An 18,933-nucleotide genomic window follows, 5' to 3' on the forward strand; every position below is an offset into this window, starting at 1 on the left:
CCCAATCGCTAAACAGAGAGAGAGAGAGACAGAGGGAGAGAGAGAGAGAAGGGAACGATAGAGTGAGAGGATCTGTGGATGTGGCATGTGCTCTGATATTTACAGGGAGGAGTTTGACCAGGCTTTCTACTGGGCTTGATGGGAACTTAGTGCAGAATGTGTTATCTACCTCCTTCAGTCAAGATGAGCCTTGTCCTCCCCTATATCTCCTCCCCTCCCTCTCTCACTTCTCCACTTGATGGATATGAGCTGGGTCAGTGGGACCTCTTTATATCATTTCAGTAACAGTGGAGGGGGGGGGGTTGTTTATCACATTAAACATTAAGAGGGGACAGCTATATTGGGGCTGAGGGATCGAGAGTGAAGGGTCAATATTTTGCCACATTACTTACACCCCCGGCTTTTTGCGATGGAACGCCCCACTCTCTGCCCGTGTCCTGGGATGGGGATGTATTGTATTGTGCCTACTAAACGGCAATGGGGAAGAAAGATTTATAGACGGTCACAGGCCACGTAAAAAATATCACCGCAATGCACTGGGGATGAAATGTCTTGCCCAATGGGATGGCCATAACACAGTCACATGATGTTCACACACCCACACACTTTTTGATTTACAGTAATATCTCCATCTTCACTGTCAAATTGTGAAGTCATTTGCCACACAGAGCACACACACACAATAGGAAAATTAAAAGGGAATATCTTACAGTCCGAAAAAGTTCGACCTGACATCAAATGTTCTCGAAGTGAGAAGTGAAACTTGGATGACAGCAACGTGTGACACCGTTCTCCGGTCACACTCCATTCTCTGTGTCCGCCACATCCTCGTTTCCAAGACAACATCAAGCTACACCTAATAATATGAAACCAAAATACATGAAACACTTTTGTTTATCTTAAAGCATCACATAGTTGATCTGTTGTGCTATGTCGCTTTACCGTCCAATCACTTCCTGTTGATACTACAGTGCTCTCTCTCAATCTCGTCAGGCTTGTTTGGCAGGTATCTGACAACAATGCTTTAAATATTCAAAGAAGCCAAGTCGCAAAGGCATTAGCCGATCAGAAAGGGTGACCGGTAAATCAGATACTAGACACTAATGGTTAAATGGACCAGGCGATGTTTGCAATAGACATTGAGACCACTCTGGAGCCCAGCGTTGGCTTTTAGGGATCTCCAGTTGTCATTTCGCCCCTCGCTCTCTCTCTCTTTCTGCTCTTTCTGATTGTGCATTGACCTGAGGAGCACACATGTCCTGCACATGTTTCAGTTTCACAGTGGAATTGCTGCTGGATTGTCTTTCCAGTCTCAATGAGGTGGAACAGATTGAATCGCCGTCGTTGACTCACCATCCCACTGGATTTTCCACCGACCACACTTTTTGCATGCAGAACTCTCAATGTGTGGGCCAACATACTTGGGATGAAAATGTCAGCGTTTTCAATGTCACCTAAATGTTTACAGTAAGTGAAATGGAAGGCCTTTCTTCTCCACTTGATATGGTTGAAAGTTACAGCAGGGGCAACAAGCCCAGTTGAAAATAAGAGCTATGAATCACGACAACAGAAAAGGTGGCACAGTGCGGTATAGAGGAAGCAGCATGTGTTAATATACTGTATTTGATCTCCACCATCATAACATATAAGAAAAACTCTTGTCTATCCCAACTTTCTACAGTTGAGCCAGGCCACAGAGGCAGAGAGAGGATTGCTATTTGGCATGTCCCAGAAATCAATACGTTCCTTTGAAATCTTTAGAGCCACATAATTGGGCATCCCTGTTGTTTTTATTGAACTGTCTGTCATTGTTGGGATCAATTTGCCAGTGAGGGACCATCTCTCTCGCTCTCTCTGACTCTCAAGAAACCCTCCGTGGGCTCTACTAAAGCTGTTCTAGGGTGTACTGTACATATGTAGTTTATATAACTTGTGTACTAATACAGGAAACTGTATATCATCTAACATTCAAGGAACAATCATGTGACAGTTGCCCATATTTGAAATGGACTATAGCTACTATGGACGTTTCCATCAATACATCTCCTTTCATTCTCATGGTTTGCCTGTGGCAGATGGCCTAGTGGTTAGAGCGCTGGGCCCGGAACTGAAAGGTTGCTGGTTCAAATAACTGAGCTGACAAGGCGAATAATCTGTTGACGTGCTTTGAGCAAGGCATTTAACCCTAATTTGCTCCAGTGGTCCCGTACTACTATGGCTGACCCTGTAAAACCACACGTTTCACTGCACCTATCTGGTGTACATGACAATAAAACGTCTTCATAGTACTATTCACCCTATTGGACATTGCAACTGAGATACAGTTAAGCAGAATGATAAGTCACTGGGAAGCTCCTTGACTGGCTGGTGGGTACAGAAGTGTACCACCCTGCATCCCACTGCTGGCTTGCCTCTGAAGCTAAGCAGGGTTGGTCCCTGGATGGGGGACCAGATGCTGCTAGAAGGGGTGATGGAGGGCCAGTAGCAGGCACTAAAATACAGTGTATATATATATATACCAAGGTGCCATCTTTCGGATAGGATGTTAAACGGGGTGTCCTAACTCTCCGTGGTTGCTAATGGCACTTATCGTAAGAGTAGGGGTGTTAACCCCATTGTCCTGGATAAATTCTTAATCTGGCCCTCATTCCATCACCCCCAGCATCCAATTGGCTCATTCATCCCCCCTCCTCTCCCCTGTAACTATTCTCCAGGTTGTTGCTATAAATGAGAATGTGTTCTCAGTCAACTTACCTGTTAAAATAAGGGTAAAAAAATAAGAAGCTGTCACGTCCTGCAGACTTCCAGAGACTGACTTCCCATCCCAGAGATAAACACCCTAATGTAAAGCTCTCCAGATCCTCTCTCGCTGAGTTCAGGTTTGATTACTCTGGAGAAGAACCTTTAATGGTAGGAAACGCTCTGTATAAAATAAACTGAGATTACAGAGGGGGTTTCCTACCTGGCATTCAACCCTGGCTGCCACTCGTTTGATCATTGCCATTAGCTATCAAACTATAATTGGAATCCTGTACAAACGTAAGATCACAAGAGGATAGTAAGAAGAGGTACATACCCTATTTAGGGGATTTACAGCAAAGATGTGACCCCCATTTTCTCCAAAACACAATACAATAGAGACTTGTTCACATGATTAATAAGCATGTATTTAATGTAGCAAAAAATGAGCAGTTACTGCCTTTTTGCTTGGTAGGGCAGTATTAATAATTCTCTTTTTTGTTGTTGTAACGATTACGCTTAAAATAATCCTAAAAAATCTTCTTCACATTGACTAAAAGTCAGATTCACTCCAAATGTGGCCTTTGGACTCATCACAATAATAACGTTGATGGATTTAAAGATGGCCACACTATACCAGTAGATGCATATTAGCACATACGCTAAAATATGCTAAAAAAAAGACTGAATGTACCACAGGACCAAATGAAACCGCATTTGGAATGTAGGCCCATGGTACAAGGGATTGGTCAAAAGATGGCTGCGTTATTGACAAATCAAAAATCAGATTTTATGTGTCAATTTAAACCACTCTAACTCCACTCCACAGTGGCCTATCAACGTGAAACTTGTCATTGATATCATAGACATCCCTAAAACGAACCACACTGAATTTGGTGTTGATATAAAAAAGACAAAAAAAGTACAACTATTAATTAACAACTCATTCTTTGCACATGTAACACTAAAGCTCACAATCATTTTCTCCTTATGAACCATACGTCAGATTCACTCCAGACTTTGTATTTAGACTCATGATTTCACATAGAGGAAGATTGTTCCTACATGACAGAGTACTTGCTTTGCTATCCAAATGATCTTGTATTCATTCTGTCATCCTGAACACCGTTTATTGCTGCTTGCAGCTTTATTTTGTAGTCTTCCTTGACGCTTCGTGTTTTTAACTTTGTCTCTTGACGTCACAACACTCTGAATCCTCAATTCCTCTTTGCGTTACACAAAGTGGCATGAGATATTTCTTTAGCACTTAAGCTGCAGAAGAATGTCCCATTTCAGACAAGCTTCTGATGATCCTCAGTCCCGAGGAGTTCCCACTAGTACCTTAACCCAGCCGAGGACACTTTGTGTGGACGAGAATAGGGGTCGGGAGGGTGCTGTTGGGGTCTCATGTCCTGAGATTTGTTTGTGGTGCGGTTTGACTGAATAGCCTCCCTCCATGATGATCCCTCCACTTCCTAAAGCACTCAACCAAGACCATCACCTTTCACCCTGCATCCTCCCCCAAAGATTCACTATTTACATATGTGAAGTCCCCCTGCTCCTCCCTCCAACCCCATCCATATCCTGAATCATCCTGTGATCAGAAAGGGAGTGACTGGCAAGACACCAGGGAAAGCAAGATAAATAAAATGTTTTTTTGTTTTTTTACGAATCAGGAAGAGGAGCAAACACAAGATGAAAACATTCAACTTTCATAACAAGAAGACTTTCCACATGCCCTCAATTTTGTTGGGGGGAATAAGACGTCTCTAAAGCGTCTCTAAAGTTAACAACCCCTACTTTGTTGAGATCATAATGTTACACAAGTTTAGGACGTGTTCACATTTCCAATCCCCCAACACCCATTCCAAATACAAAGAGAGTCTCTCTCTCTCTCTCTCTCTCTCTCTCTCTCTCTCTCTCTCTCTCTCTCTCTCTCTCAATGTGTACAGTATCTGTCCAAAAATATCTAAACACTTCTCTCTACCATTATACATTATGTTTAAGTTCACAACACCCCCTCTTCCCATATTAGAAAAAACTCCATGAAATATGAGGATCTTGGTGGAGAAAAGTGTAACTACTAACAGAGATGTAGAGAGGGAAACCAGAACCATGTGAGCTGGGGTCAAATGTCCCCTAAATAAAACCAATAGGGAAGAGCCATGCTCTCCAAACTCTGTTTATGTGACTGCCACTCCTTTATAAACTTCGGAGGATTTGAATTTACCTTGATAATGTCACCTTGTTCAAGGATTTGTTAAGCCATTATTTGTTAAATCCTTTTTAAATTGTACATTTTAAGAATCCCTCTTCCGGTTGAAATAAATCATAAATCAAATTGTATTAGTCACATGCGCAGAATGCAACAGGTGTAGACCTTACGGTGAAATGCTTACTTAACAGCCCCTAACCAACAGCTGTAGACCTTACAGTGAAATTCTTACTTACGAGCCCCTAACCAACAGTGCAGTTAAAAAAAAAACACGGATGAGAATAAGAATTAAAATCAACAAGTAATTAAAGAGCAGCAGTAAATGAACAATAGCGAGACTATATACAGGGAGACACCGGTACAGAGTCAATTTACGGGGGCACCAGTTAGTTGAGGTAATATGTACATGTAGGTAGAGTTATTACAGTGACTATGCATAGATGATAACAACAGAGAGGAGCAGCGCTGTAAAAGAGGGGGGGGGGCAATGCAAAGGATAGCCATTTGATTAGATGTTTTCTGATTCCATAGTTTATTCTGATCAAATACAACTGAAACAATTCAGATGCTCAAAATGTTGTGACATTTCTATTCGGATCAAGGGATATCCAAACGTGTCCCAACCTCCTTTGATCTTGAGCTTGAGAAATCAGTTGATTCACTAGGGCTCACTAGGGCTTCGTTAACAGCGAAGTCCGCCAACCCCTGCTAATTGGGGGGAGCATGCCAGACAACAGCACCAATCATACACACTCACAGCTCATATACAAGAGTAATTCATATTGTATATCCTGACACACGAATCTCCACCCACTTACTATTGAACGGTGCTGTGCTTCATTCTCAAACAGCGGCCAATGCTCTTGATTCGATGCCGTTCACAGAGCAGAACGCAGTGTTCGAAATGAAACAAAAGCAGGGCCACGGCAAAAGGCCGTATGTCTGCCAAACGTATTAGCTGCTCCACTTGGGCTGCATTGTGACTGAACTTGTGTACACTCTACACACCATGGATTGAGTGTAGTGAGAGGGTCACTGTGTGAGACAAACACATTCCACACTCTCATAGCCATATTGGAAACAAATTCGGTCATGTGCCACCCTGGGCATGAGGAGAAAGAGAGGGCAGAGGGATTTGGAGGGCTGTAATCCTATTGTGTCTGTGTGGGAAATCTGGGTAAATACTTTTCTAATCCTTTTTGATCGCACTCTAAAGCCAACACTTCCTCACCTGCCCGGGTGTGTCATGGGAAAGAAGAGACTAAAACATTAGGGGTTTTCCCCCATTTTCAAACGTTCAACAAGCTGTCGGTCTGCCTCTCTGCGTATGTCTGTCTGTCTGTGTCTGTCACTTTCTCTCTCTCCCTTTCTCAGTCTCTTTCATTCTGTCTTTATTTCCCGCTGATTGTCTGTGTTTTTTTTTTACTCCCCCCATTCCTCCCGAGCCTCCTTTTTTCTTTGTTGCTCTGTTTGTCTGTAGACGTCCCTTTCTCAGCCATTTACAGTAAGTCGCTGCATTTTCTCTCCTCCCTTTTTGTGAATGGGATACAGACAGTATGCAATTACCTGGTCTTGGGTTTCGGTGTGGCCTGTTCCGTCAGCTCCACACCCACTGTAGACACACATGCACAAGCACCCACGCGCACGAACACGCACGCGCGCGCACACGCGCACACACACACACACACACACACACACACACACACACACACACACACACACACACACACAGTCGTCTCCAGCTGAAAGTGCACAGCTGCCGCTGTTTACCCTCTCAGCCCAGAAAAACATCCTGTGCTGTACAGTCAGTCAGTGAGAACCTCCCCTCACATAATAAACACAGCCTCAGCAGTTTGAAGCTCCACTTTGGGTGGTTTGTGTGGCCTTCAAGGCAAAGGTCCCCACCAAGGGAAGAGCTTGACAGAAAGTAGATGTCTTCTGTAGAGTTTGGATTGAAAAATGGGGGAAGAATATAGGCTGTGTGGAAGATCTAGTAAACATACTCAGAATGTTCATGCAGATGAAGAACGAAACCAAGGAAATGTTAGGAATTGAAAACCAGTCAAGGTGTGGAGAAATGCAAGAAGCAAAATACAAGACGAACAACTTCTACATTTAAAGGTTTAATAGACAGACGTATACATATGGGAAGACAGACATGTTCCTCTAAGAGGTTCCACGATCCACATCCTCCGGTGGGGAGGCCAGACGTTATACTCCTCTTTACCTGTTCATTGTCTCATCCTTCCCTGCCCTGGGCCAAAACGTTACATTAAGGCTGAGACATAGGGGTTGAAACATTTGAAACATCTTCATTGCGTAAGGACACCCATGGCCAATTTTATGGCTCAAGGGCTAGATATCACTTACTAAGACCTGCTTTAAGGTGACCTCCGGCCTTAGAGAGGGTACCTGGAGTACAAATTCCAATAGGGAATAATCATCAGAATATTGTTTCTGATACGTTTGACCTTGTGAGGTCAAACGTAAAATGTTTCTCTCGAATTTAGAAGGTTAAGGGTTCGACTAGGATTGATCACTCAACCTTCTGTTCCAGAGTCACATAAAATGTAGGCACTCATGGTTAAGGTAAAGGTTTGGGATAGGGTAATAAAAAAATATACATAAATGTGTGTCCACCACTGGGATTGAACACGCAACCTTCTGATCCACCACCCCCGTCCACAACGCCCTTGCAAAATCCAAGCCTACTTGATGGTAATAATATTCACTGTTGCCCCTAGTGGCCTGTTTTGAAGGCATTTCCCGACGACATCGGGACATGGATATACGTTCAATTTCAAAGTCAATTTTGAGCAATCTGCCTGGCCTTTTGTTCATTGAAAGACAGTTTCGTGGCCAGTGGCATTGTTTAGGTTTGGGTATATTTTGTGTTGGGTGCATAGGAAGTTATGGCCTGTGTTGTGTCTGGAAGAGAGGAGAAAAAGTTGGCGAGGACACCAATGGCTTCCAAAGGAACTGCAGGAATGTGTGTATGCACATGTATGTTTATTCGTGTTTAGATGTGTCTGTCTGCATCCCTTGTTTTCAACTGACTGTCACCGAAGCAGTCTGGCACATGTTAGGGATCCCTGTGCGGACGAAAGTGTTTGCTATGCCTTTGAACTTGATGACATCATAGAGGGTAAAAAAAAACGATCCATGTTTGCCAACCTGCTCTTCTGTCTCTGTTCTTCTACAGCAGTGGCATTCCACAGCCCGCCAGTCACCATCAAGAAGGAACCACCGAGCCCTTGGTCCGACCCCAGCCAATCCTGTAGCCACAAGCAGATCCCCAATGGAGAGCAGTGCCTTTATGCCAGGTACACATGTCAACAAGTACAGTACTAAGCTTATTATGGCCCGTATACAAACATTCTCATCTTATGGAGTCAAAGGATCCATAGCAGGTCACTAGTCAAACAATTCCAATCAATTCTCATACACAAGGCAGTGCATCAAAGAGAGTGATCAGACAAGCTACTGAACACAACGTGAGTCACTGCAAAACACCCATCCCCCATAAGCCCACTTTGGCTTACTGACCTGTTTTACTAATGTTAGGGCCTACTACTGATGCCGTGGTAATACTCATGAACCAAATTGCGATTCATAAACCATGCTTGTGTGTGTTTTCTAGTGCCTACGAGCCGAAGAGGGCTACAGGACCCAATAAGAGCTCCTGCCCCCAAGGGACGCCCATGTCTCCCATGCAGCAGCATTACTCCCCCAAGCCTGCCGGGGGCGCTGGTGGACGGCCTGACAACACGGCCTACAACATGAACTCACCTGCCGCCTCTCAGCCACTGCCCAACCACAACAACTACCCCATGAACCCCAGGTATTAACCCCTGTACTGTATGAAATACTTAAAATTGTGCCACAAAACGATTAGCCTTTTGGTTGGTGACATAATAATATTCTGTCGGTACTGATAGTTTTCATAACCTCTCTTTTCCCTTCTGTTAGTTCCAGGTATCAGGCCCCCTCAGCAGACATGTGCCCCCAGGGGTTCCCCCCTCAAGGGCAGGCCTTCCAGCGCATGCACCCTGCCCCAGCTGGAGGCGGTGGTGGGGGAGGAGGAGGTGGAGGACCAGGTGGAGGTGGTGGCTATCATCGGCAGCACTCAGACCCCTGTCTACCCTACCTGCAGCAGAGCTTCAAGCAAGAGTACCTGGACCCTCTTTACGAGAGGGCCACCCACATGGCAGGACCCGGGCATGGATCAGGGCACGGGCCTCACCCACCTCACCAACACCAACAACCCCACCCGCACGCTCACCACCATCCGCACAGGTTCCCTCCTGCCCACATGATGGTAAAGCAGGAGCCAACCGACTACACCTATGAGCCTGGTGAGTGATTAAAACACTGAGGGTCCAAGGGAAGAATGACAGAGATACAATATGAGTCTGTTTAGAATGGCAGACCTCGTTTAATATAAAGAATCTATACTGAATGACTCGTGGTTTTAGGAGGGAAGCTAATCTCTCACGGAGGTCACAGAGCATCTTTCCCCCCTAACAAATCATAACACACTGACCCACGGAATACTGCAAAACATACCCTAACTAATCCCATATCACTCATGTAGGCATATTCACCTTCTGTAGGACGTATTACTTACACATATTACTTACACATATTGATTTGTGGCTTTTTCTCTCTGTCCTACAAAAAGTTCCTTTGAAAAAAAGGTTGCTTTGCGTCATCCTGGCGTGTATGGATAACATTAGAACAAAATGTCCAAACGCAGACACTTCTATATCTGCTACAGACCTTGCCCTACCCCCCTCCCTACCTCCAAACTCCTCCTTTCAACTCCCTGGCACTTTGCAAAAAAAGGTATTGACTCTTGACTGTAATACAGTTTTTTTCCTCTACATCCCTCCCCGCTCCGTCTCTCCACACTTGTCTCACCGAAAGGGAGGCAGAGGAATTTCATTGAGAAAATGGAGGGCACTGGAAAGACTAGAGTCCCCAGTGGAGCACTCTGGGGTGTCGGGTTGCAACAGCGGCTCCCTTTTCTGCAGGCAGATGAACTCATAATGGAAAAATTAGCGCGGCCGCAGTAACTTGAACACTGACTGTGGAGGGAGAGAGGAGGGGGGAGGACAGGGTGGGGTAGCCAGGGGCCTTGGCAGCCATACCAACACAGTGCAGCAGAACAGCCCCGAAGCCCTGGCTGTTCCCTTTAAAGGAAAACTCTCTTTTGGTATTTGTTTTATTGGTCCTTTGTTGATATAGTCAAAAATGTTATGCATATCAGCAATCAAGTTTTCAAGATATATAAAATGCATCATACCGGCTGCGTTTCTATATTTTGAAAGTGATAGGAGGGGTTGAAGAGGCTGGTGGGCCTGCCTGAGACGTGTGCCGCAGATAAAAGCTGCCAGCTGTTTTTCCTGCTCCAAAATGCTATCACAAGGACCCCATTGTCATATTTGAGTAAAAGTAAAGATACCTTTATTAGAAAATGACTAGTAAAAGTGAAAGTCATCCAGTAAAATATGACTTGAGTAAAAGTCTAAAAGTATTTGGTTTTAAATATACTTAAGTATCAAAAGTAAAAGTATGAATATTTTCAAATTCCTTATATTAAGCAAACCAGGAGGCACATTTAAAAATTTTTTTTGTTTATTTACAGATATCCAGGGGCACACTTCAACACTCAGACATCATTTACAAGCAAAGCGTTTGTGTTTAGTGAATCTGCCAGATCATAGACAGTAGTCATGACCAGGGATGTTTTCTTCATTAAGTGTGTGAATTGGACCATTTTCCTGTCAAAATGTAATGAGTACTTTTGGGTGTCAGGAAAAATGTATGGCAAAAATATAAATAGTAAAGTACAGATAACCCCAAAAACGACTTAAGTAGTACTTTAAAGTATTTTTACTGAAGTACTTGACACCACTGCTGAAATGTGACCAAAATGATAGATAAGCGCACCACTAGCACATAGGCAGTTATGCAGTTCAGGCTTGTGAATAAAGTTGTCTTTTTCATATTCAAATGTCCATCTAGTATACTAATGTGTGCCATTGTGTTGCGTGAAAGACACAAAATGGCTACGAAAGCTGGCGACACCAGCCAGCAAACGATTGACCCGGGCGCTCTCATCCCAAATCTTCCCATCACTCCCCAGTGGCAGGCTTCCCTGGCTGGCAGTGATATTATTTACAGTGTGATAGTCTGCTGGCCCGGAATGGAGGGTCTGATATACCCCAGTGACATCCTATCACAGCCACAGCGCTGCAACTGCACTCTCCAGGAGTGAGTCACCAGGCTAAACACCACTGAGAGACAGACGAGGCAGGAGACGAGAGCTGCTCCACCTTTCACCCACTCTGGCCTCCTCTTGCCATTCATGCACTCACTCACACAGGCACACATACTGTACACTGTGTAGGCGATAAGAGCAGTTTGTCACCAACCCAGGCGCAGCCATTAGCAACAGGCGGAAACATCCAAGGTTTTCAATTAATACAACTTTAGGAAATGGACATTTGATTCGGGATTGATAGAAGTATGAAGATCCCATCCATTTGCAGTGTGGGATGGTTGAGTCAGGTAGAGGTGTGTACAGGTGGATGGACAGAGTGCTGACAATGCAGACTCACATTCTCTACCAATGCACTGAACTATACTGCTGCTCTTCCCTAGGAGCTAACTCATGGCCTAAAAATACTGTCGGATACAAGTGATATTAGGACAAATTAAGGTTTTGTCCTCGCGATTAAAACAAAAATATGCACATTAATGCTCTTTCTCCCCATGGATATTGGCCTAGTGTATATAGACTGAGGAAGGAAATCCATCTGTACACTGAAAACTATTTTACTGATTGTTTTTGATTCACTGCATTGACCAATAGGTGTATGCTTGTTTTTCTGTCCTATAGATGTGCCTCGATGTCCTTCCATGTACCACCACAACGAGGGGTACCCCAACCCCCAGCACAACAATGAAGGTAAGCAGAAATGTGTCTGGTGTAATTCATTATTACCTGTTATATGCATGTATAAGCCCGTCGTAGATACTACATAGACATTTATGACAAGTGTTATAATGCATTATAACTGCCTAATCATGTTGTTGTTTTTTTACATGCATGCCTTATTACCAAAAGTCTGTGCCAATGGTTCATGGCACTGAAGATAGGATGGGGGATACTACATGTTCTGAATCTCCCTCTCCTATTATTCATTTAAATTAGGCCTGGCTACTGGCTGTAGCTTTGCGGTCATTGGCTAACCAGCCCAGAGTGTCCTTATTTCCATTGGCTAACCGGCGGTTGTGTCTATGTTTCCATTGGCATAGGCTCTGGCCTCTCCCATGCCCCAAGAATCCCTGGATAAATATTACTCCTGGAAAAAGCCAGAGTATTTTTCCTTGAGAAAAGAAAAACAATCCTCATCTTCACGCCCTTTGTTTGTCACACCATTTTGGGTCATTCTAGTTCTTGTCCAGCATAATTTCCTAAATAAGTGAGAATTCAGGAATTGCTCTTGAACAGCCAATCACAAAACAGATTGTATTATTAAACAGGCATTCTGCAGTTGCTTCATCCATTTTAGCCTTTTAAATGAATGATATATACCCAATGATTCTTGGAGAATATAACTTATAGATGCCTCCTTAAAAAAATGCATTTAACCTTTATTTAACCTTCAGTTAAGAACAAATTCTTATTTACAATGACGGCCTACTCATGAGCTTCGTTTAACTGTCGTACCCCATCAGAACCCAAAATATACATTTGTTTTACATGTAAACAAACACTGTACATACAGTCTCAAAACAAAACTATAAATGTTGATATCATGGATGGTCAGTCCTTGTATCCATAGCTCTGTCTATATCTCCAGACCCATCCCTCAGCCTTTTACCAAATCAGTGTTGAGGTGCCCCTTTAGGAATCACAAGAGTATTAGACACTTCAAATCAAAAGTATTATTAAAACAAAAGTAAGAGGGAAGATGGAGTCCTTTCGAGATGTTTCTTGTGAGGAATCCTCCCCTTCTCACTAAGTGCTCTACACATTCTTGTTGAAGTGTAAGAGATACATGAACCCAGTATAGTCATTCATTTTGTGAAAATGTGATCCGAGATATGGCATGGTGAACAAGCTATAGCAACACAAGACCACTTTAAACACTGTCTTTTCTTACAGGCTATCTCTTTGAAAACGACTCCCGTGTCGTTCCTGAGAAATTAGAAGGTGAGTCTTACAACTCCTTGCACACTCCAATCCACTCCAATAGGTGTCACTGAGATCAGATTATGGTTATTGATGATGGCACTGAAGGTGTCCACTGTCAGTTCTCCATGGGAGAGACATAGAATCCATTTGGGATCGAGTACCTATCGCTCACAATAATCTTCCCAAGTACGTGTATCGGTATCAGCACTATATCACTGCCAATAGTATCAGATAAAGTATAACTGAACGAGTTTAGAGTTTTTTTTTTTTGCATAACAGGCTCCTGGTTGGAGCTGAGTTAGTGGGTTTTGTTTCCCGTGCTTGAGGTAAGGACCGGCTCCTGTGTCATGGGAGCAAGGTGATAGTCAGTTTCCCATGGTGCACTGGGGTGACTGATGTGAGGGGAGAGCCTGAGGGCTCCTGCACAGGTTGAACTGGCGAAACACACCGGGTTAGAGTGACAGCTACTTACAGTGACAGTCCCCATGTTCCCACACTCATAGAACTATATATTGGCACCATTCCCTGCTTGTCAATTAATCAATCAACTGTCACTCACAATGTTGCACTTACTACAGTATCTTAAGCCTGTCAAGACAGCCATACTGTCTCATCCATTATCCTATTAGTAATGTTGAAAAATCTTTGCCCACATTGCCATCCCTGTCATTAGCTGTCCTATGTCAATGGTAGGGCTGTGATGGTCATGGAACTTTGGTTGCAGGTTAATGGTCAGTCAAATGACCACTGTTATAATAATTTGAATAGCAAATCATTTATTTATTATTAAGAAGCTCATTTTCTCCTCCACTCCTGACTACATGTGCTGCAGCTGCACGGAGGGGGGCGTTGCCTAGGCAATCAAAGACTTGTTTGCTACAACACCTTGCTTATTGCAGCATGGAGCAACAAGGTTTCATCACGTTGTAAAAAAAAAAAACATGTTACCCAGAAACAGACTCAGACTCAACCGCACAATGGTTTTGGTTTTGTTACGGCAGTTATAATAGTCTGTTACACGATTATACACTGATTGTACCATCCCTAGTCAATGGTCGCTGCATACTTCCTCAAACAGCCTGAGCCTCCAGCCTGGTCCAACCTGCAGCATCCCTTTTCCTCTCCAGGTGAGGTGAAGCAGGAGGGCGGTACCGTGTTCCGTGAGGGGGCCCCCTACCAGCGCCGGGGATCCCTGCAGCTCTGGCAGTTCCTGGTGGCCCTGCTGGACGACCCTGGCAACGCACACTTCATCGCCTGGACCGGCCGCGGCATGGAGTTCAAACTAATCGAACCTGAGGAGGTAAGGCCCAACCTACAGTAACTAGACCTACAGTTACGTCATATTATAAGTCCATTTGGGATCTTTGCTCTTTGTTGAAAAAAGCAAGAAGTAGAGTTCAAACTCATCAAGTCAGAAGGGGTAAGGCCCAACCTTAACCCTAATCCTAACACAACCGGGGTCTAGACTAGCTAAATCTACAGCATTTCTGTTACGTTTCCGTGAAGTCCATTTGGGATCTGACCGTTATTTAGAAACATTAGAAGTAGCTTTGGGTCAGTCAGATGTAGGAGGTCTTTAATGCGGATCGTGTATTGTCGAGAATAACGTTTCAATGTTTGAGATTGTTCCTCCCTCCCCCTCCCTACTTCGATACAATCCCTCTTGGGCCATGCACTGATCTAAACTGGCAGGCGCCCATTAGCCTCCATGCATTATTTACCAATCGTAACAGTAGATAACACACACAAAATGGAGGAAGAGATTCATCACCTAATATTCACTCCTTACATCACATTACCCATAAGTCAATGAAATGTATGAGAGGAGCTTTTGAAGTTGAGGGCTGTTGACTTAGAAATTCATTTACCTGTTTGAATAAACTTCTAAGACGTTTATTTATAAGACATTCTGATACAATGACACTTCCATTATCTGGTAGCTGTACGTAAATAATTCATACTGCAAGGTTTTTACAAGAGCAATTAAGGTTGAGTGTGCACTCAGGATCAAAGAGAGGAGTCTGCTCTGGGACACTAGCATTCCCTCAAACCTCCCTTGAACCGCCGAGTCAGGAGTCTAATATGCCTCATCTACACTGAACTCTTCCTAGTGACCAGAATGTTTGTCAACAACACAAAGCTCATACACAGTGGTTTCACTTCACACTCGCTTGGAGATGTGAGACTTTTCATAGGTATTGGAATTAACAGGCTGTTCAACGGAAGGTTGAGACAAATTTCACGACGCCGTCTCAATGAGAACCAGGCACCAGACTCTTATTTCACTGCGTACATTGTGGGACTCTGTTTGTATTCAAGTGGTGATGGGTTACATAAAAAGGAAGTGAATCCACATGTGGGGACTCGCCCTGCTTTTGACATGATGAGTCAGTTAGCTCGGAGAGGAAGAGCATTTCAACTGGTCACCGAGGACCCCTAGTGGTGGCAGTGAAACATTGCAGGCTGACGCAAGAAAAATTGTGTTGTTCCTTCAAGGGCAAATTATTTGGAATTCATTCATATTGGTTCCTGAGTGAAAGTTCTTCCTCCATCTAAACTCAATCTATATAATAAAGTATAATAGGAGTGTCCTTTGACAGATTATAAAAACATTGTCTCCTTTAATGTGTGTTCATTCACCTGTAAAGAGCAGAGGGTCTATCCATTGGAGCTGAAAGGACCCAGATGCAAAACCACCTCTCTCTCTTCTCCCTATGTTCCCTCCCTCCTCTCGCTTTCTTCTTATCCCTCCCTCCTCTCTCATTCCCTCTCTCCTCTCAGGTGGCCAGGCTGTGGGGCATGCAGAAGAACCGTCCAGCCATGAACTATGACAAGCTCAGTCGCTCTCTGCGATATTACTACGAGAAGGGAATTATGCAGAAGGTACAAACCAAGGCTTTACTCAGCAGTTCCGGTTTGTCTCTGAGAGTGGAGAGACTGCCTGTCAGTTTGTTGGCTCCTTCAATTCAATTTGGAAGCAATGTTTTTATATGAAATGGCTTATTTGTTCCGTACTTGCATTAGTACAACAACACCAACGAATTAACAGAGAAATCCCTTTCCTCTGTGTTTGCAGGTGGCAGGGGAGCGCTATGTTTACAAGTTTGTGTGCGAGCCCGAGGCCCTCATCTCCCTGGCCTTCCCCGACAGCCATCGGCCCGGCCTGAAGGCCGAGTTTGAGCGCTATGTCAACGAGGAGGACACCGTGCCCCTGTCCCACATGGACGAGGGGGCCTCCTACCCCCAAGAACAAGCCCCACCAAACATGGGCGCCCAGCCCTACTCCAAAGGCTACATGTACTAATGCTACGACCCCATCCTCCAAATTCTCTCTGTAATATCCCATAATACCCACCTATTGCACATGCCCACCCCATTCACTTGTATATAAGGCTATGGTGTTTTTTTGTTTTTGTTTGAATTAATCTCATTAGGGATTTTTGAGTTTTTAACAGCTGCATTCCTCTCACTTCTGAGGCCTATTCAATCCATACACATGACTGTGGTTAAAGAGATTGCTTAATAAAGACACAATATTACTACTACTCTATGTGCCAAGATGTTGTTTTACTCCTCTGATAACATTGTGGCAGATTGGGAATGGCTACACAGAGGGAGAATGGGTGTTATCTCAAGGTATGGAGTCATTTCTAAATCATGGGCATCAAAATCAGTTAACCAAACTGAAGTCAAAGTCAGTGACAAAAGAGCACATGCATTTCCTACCTGCCATTTCCTTTTCTGACGGTATCAGTGGTCACACCTTATGTCAACTAGGAAACATGATTACTACAAAGGTTCTCAAAGGTCAGGCTGTTTCTCTTCTAATATATGCACACACAGCACGCTCCAGCTGCAATGGGACACCTGAAAATTCATCAATTCAAAGAATCAGTTGAAATGTAAATTTGACATTTAAAGTCATTTAGAAGACGCTCTTATCCAGAGTGACTTTTTTATTTCGCCTTTATGAATATTTTGATATATTGTTCCACAATATAAGGTACATAAAAACTAAAAGCTGATTTACCTAACTCAGTAGAGACCACAGGAATTTCAAGAGTTTACCAGCCCTGAGACCATGGGTCTCAGATTAGTGGCTAAAGTTTAGTAATGGATGTTAGGTACAGTGGGACTTTTTTTGTAAAAGGGCTTTATAAATGAAAACATAGCAAGGCATCAACCTACGTGACATCAAAGAGGGCCAACCAACTTTCTGGTAGAGAATGCAGTAATGAGTACTAAACTGCATGAGTACAAAATGACTTTAATGAAGAGGCAGCTGCTTTCATAACAGAGGATGTTTCCATAGGACTGTCGACTGAATAATCTGCTTTCTACTATTTAGCAAGAGGCAGGACCTATTTCTATAAAAGCCCATTTTTATTCTCAGCTTCTTCACTCATCAACATTTTTCAGCTATCCAGATGCCCAGATATGTGTAAGCAGGGACACAATCAATATGGAAAGCATTAAAAGTAAATAATCAAGAGTTATTTTTATGCACTCTAGAGAACAACATACACTTCAACACGAATTTCATGTCAAAGTTTTTCTGTAATACGATGAAAGCAGACTGTAGTTCAGATAGAGCCTGGTCAACCGTGGGGGTAATAGCACACGCAACAGTATCATCGGCAAACAAGTGCACGTTATAATTCTTTACAGACACAAGTAAACAATAAAAAGCAAAGGACCCAGAATTGACCCCTGCGTGACACCTTTCACAATATCCAGTCAACCTGATTTAACACCATCAGTAGATACACATTGAGTTCTATCCGTCAAGTAATTGTTAAACCAGTTACATGCAGCCTGGTCAAGGCCAATCGAGGAAAGCCTCTGAATTAGCAGTGAGTGATCAATAGTATCGAAGGCCTTTGACAGGTCAATGAAGAGGGCAGCACAATGTTGCCTTTTATCCATGCAGTTAACCACATCATTTACAACTAGAGATGCAGCAGAGATTAGTGCTATCACCTGGTCTAACTGATGTACATTTAGAATATATTTCAAAGATAAGAAAGATCTTAGATGAGAATTAAATCAAGGATTTTAATATTTTAGGCTAGTCAAGAAAGTTTAAAAATAGGGCAATCATTATTTAGGTCACAAAGGTCACCACCTTGGTGAATGGGGAGCACATGGACGCCTTCCACACCTTGAGGATTGAACCAGATATAATAGTCAGGTAAAAAATATTGATTCATGATTCAGCAATTCGGGGGGCAGAGATCTGCAGCAAATATGGATCAAGCATAACAGCGGATTTTTTTTCAGTGGATATTTTCACATCAATCTTAAGCAAGGCATCTAGCACATCACAGACAGTAAATTGTTGTATTGAAAACAAAGTTTCACTAGAAGTTGACGGGTTAACCGTTGGGTCGGCTAAAGGCTGGCAGAGGGAAGAGCAAGTCGATTGACTCACCAGCAGAGTCAGAGATAGAGCTTAAAAAGTAGCTTGATTTAGCCTTCTTAATCGAGATAGTACATCTGTTTTTCAATTGAAAGATTGCCAGTCCACTACAGAGTCAGTTTCCCTTGCTTTGGCCCAGTCCTGATTTCTCATCTGAATGAGCTCAGATAGCTCAGAAGAAAACCTAGGGTTAGATCTATCTTTGACTCTGAAATGTTTAAAAGGGGCGTGTCTATTTGCCAGATGAATAAATATGCAATGTGCCTTGCTCAAGGGCACATTGAAAGGTTTTTCACCTAGTTGGCTCGGGGACTCAAACCAGCGACCTTTCAGTTACTGGCCCAACACTCTTAA

At 43.4% G+C, this 18,933-nt stretch overlaps 1 protein-coding gene across 1 annotated transcript in view; it reads left to right on the forward strand.

The window, feature by feature from the left end:
• The window catches only part of LOC109865903 (ETS translocation variant 4-like), a 28,819-nt gene extending 12,114 nt beyond the window's left edge, over window positions 1-16,705 (forward strand). Inside the window, exons 6-13 of the mRNA XM_020454405.2 lie at window positions 8,157-8,277; window positions 8,595-8,795; window positions 8,924-9,309; window positions 11,859-11,927; window positions 13,131-13,178; window positions 14,288-14,460; window positions 15,942-16,043; window positions 16,237-16,705. Of these exons, the coding sequence (XP_020309994.1) occupies window positions 8,157-8,277; window positions 8,595-8,795; window positions 8,924-9,309; window positions 11,859-11,927; window positions 13,131-13,178; window positions 14,288-14,460; window positions 15,942-16,043; window positions 16,237-16,464 (1,328 nt within the window). The 3' untranslated portion in view covers window positions 16,465-16,705. The remainder of the gene's footprint in view (window positions 1-8,156; window positions 8,278-8,594; window positions 8,796-8,923; window positions 9,310-11,858; window positions 11,928-13,130; window positions 13,179-14,287; window positions 14,461-15,941; window positions 16,044-16,236) is intronic.
• Window positions 16,706-18,933: the final 2,228 nt, after the last annotated feature.

Source organism: Oncorhynchus kisutch, linkage group LG20 (genome assembly GCF_002021735.2).
Source record: "Oncorhynchus kisutch isolate 150728-3 linkage group LG20, Okis_V2, whole genome shotgun sequence".
In the NCBI taxonomy this organism is placed as follows: Eukaryota; Metazoa; Chordata; class Actinopteri; order Salmoniformes; family Salmonidae; genus Oncorhynchus; species Oncorhynchus kisutch.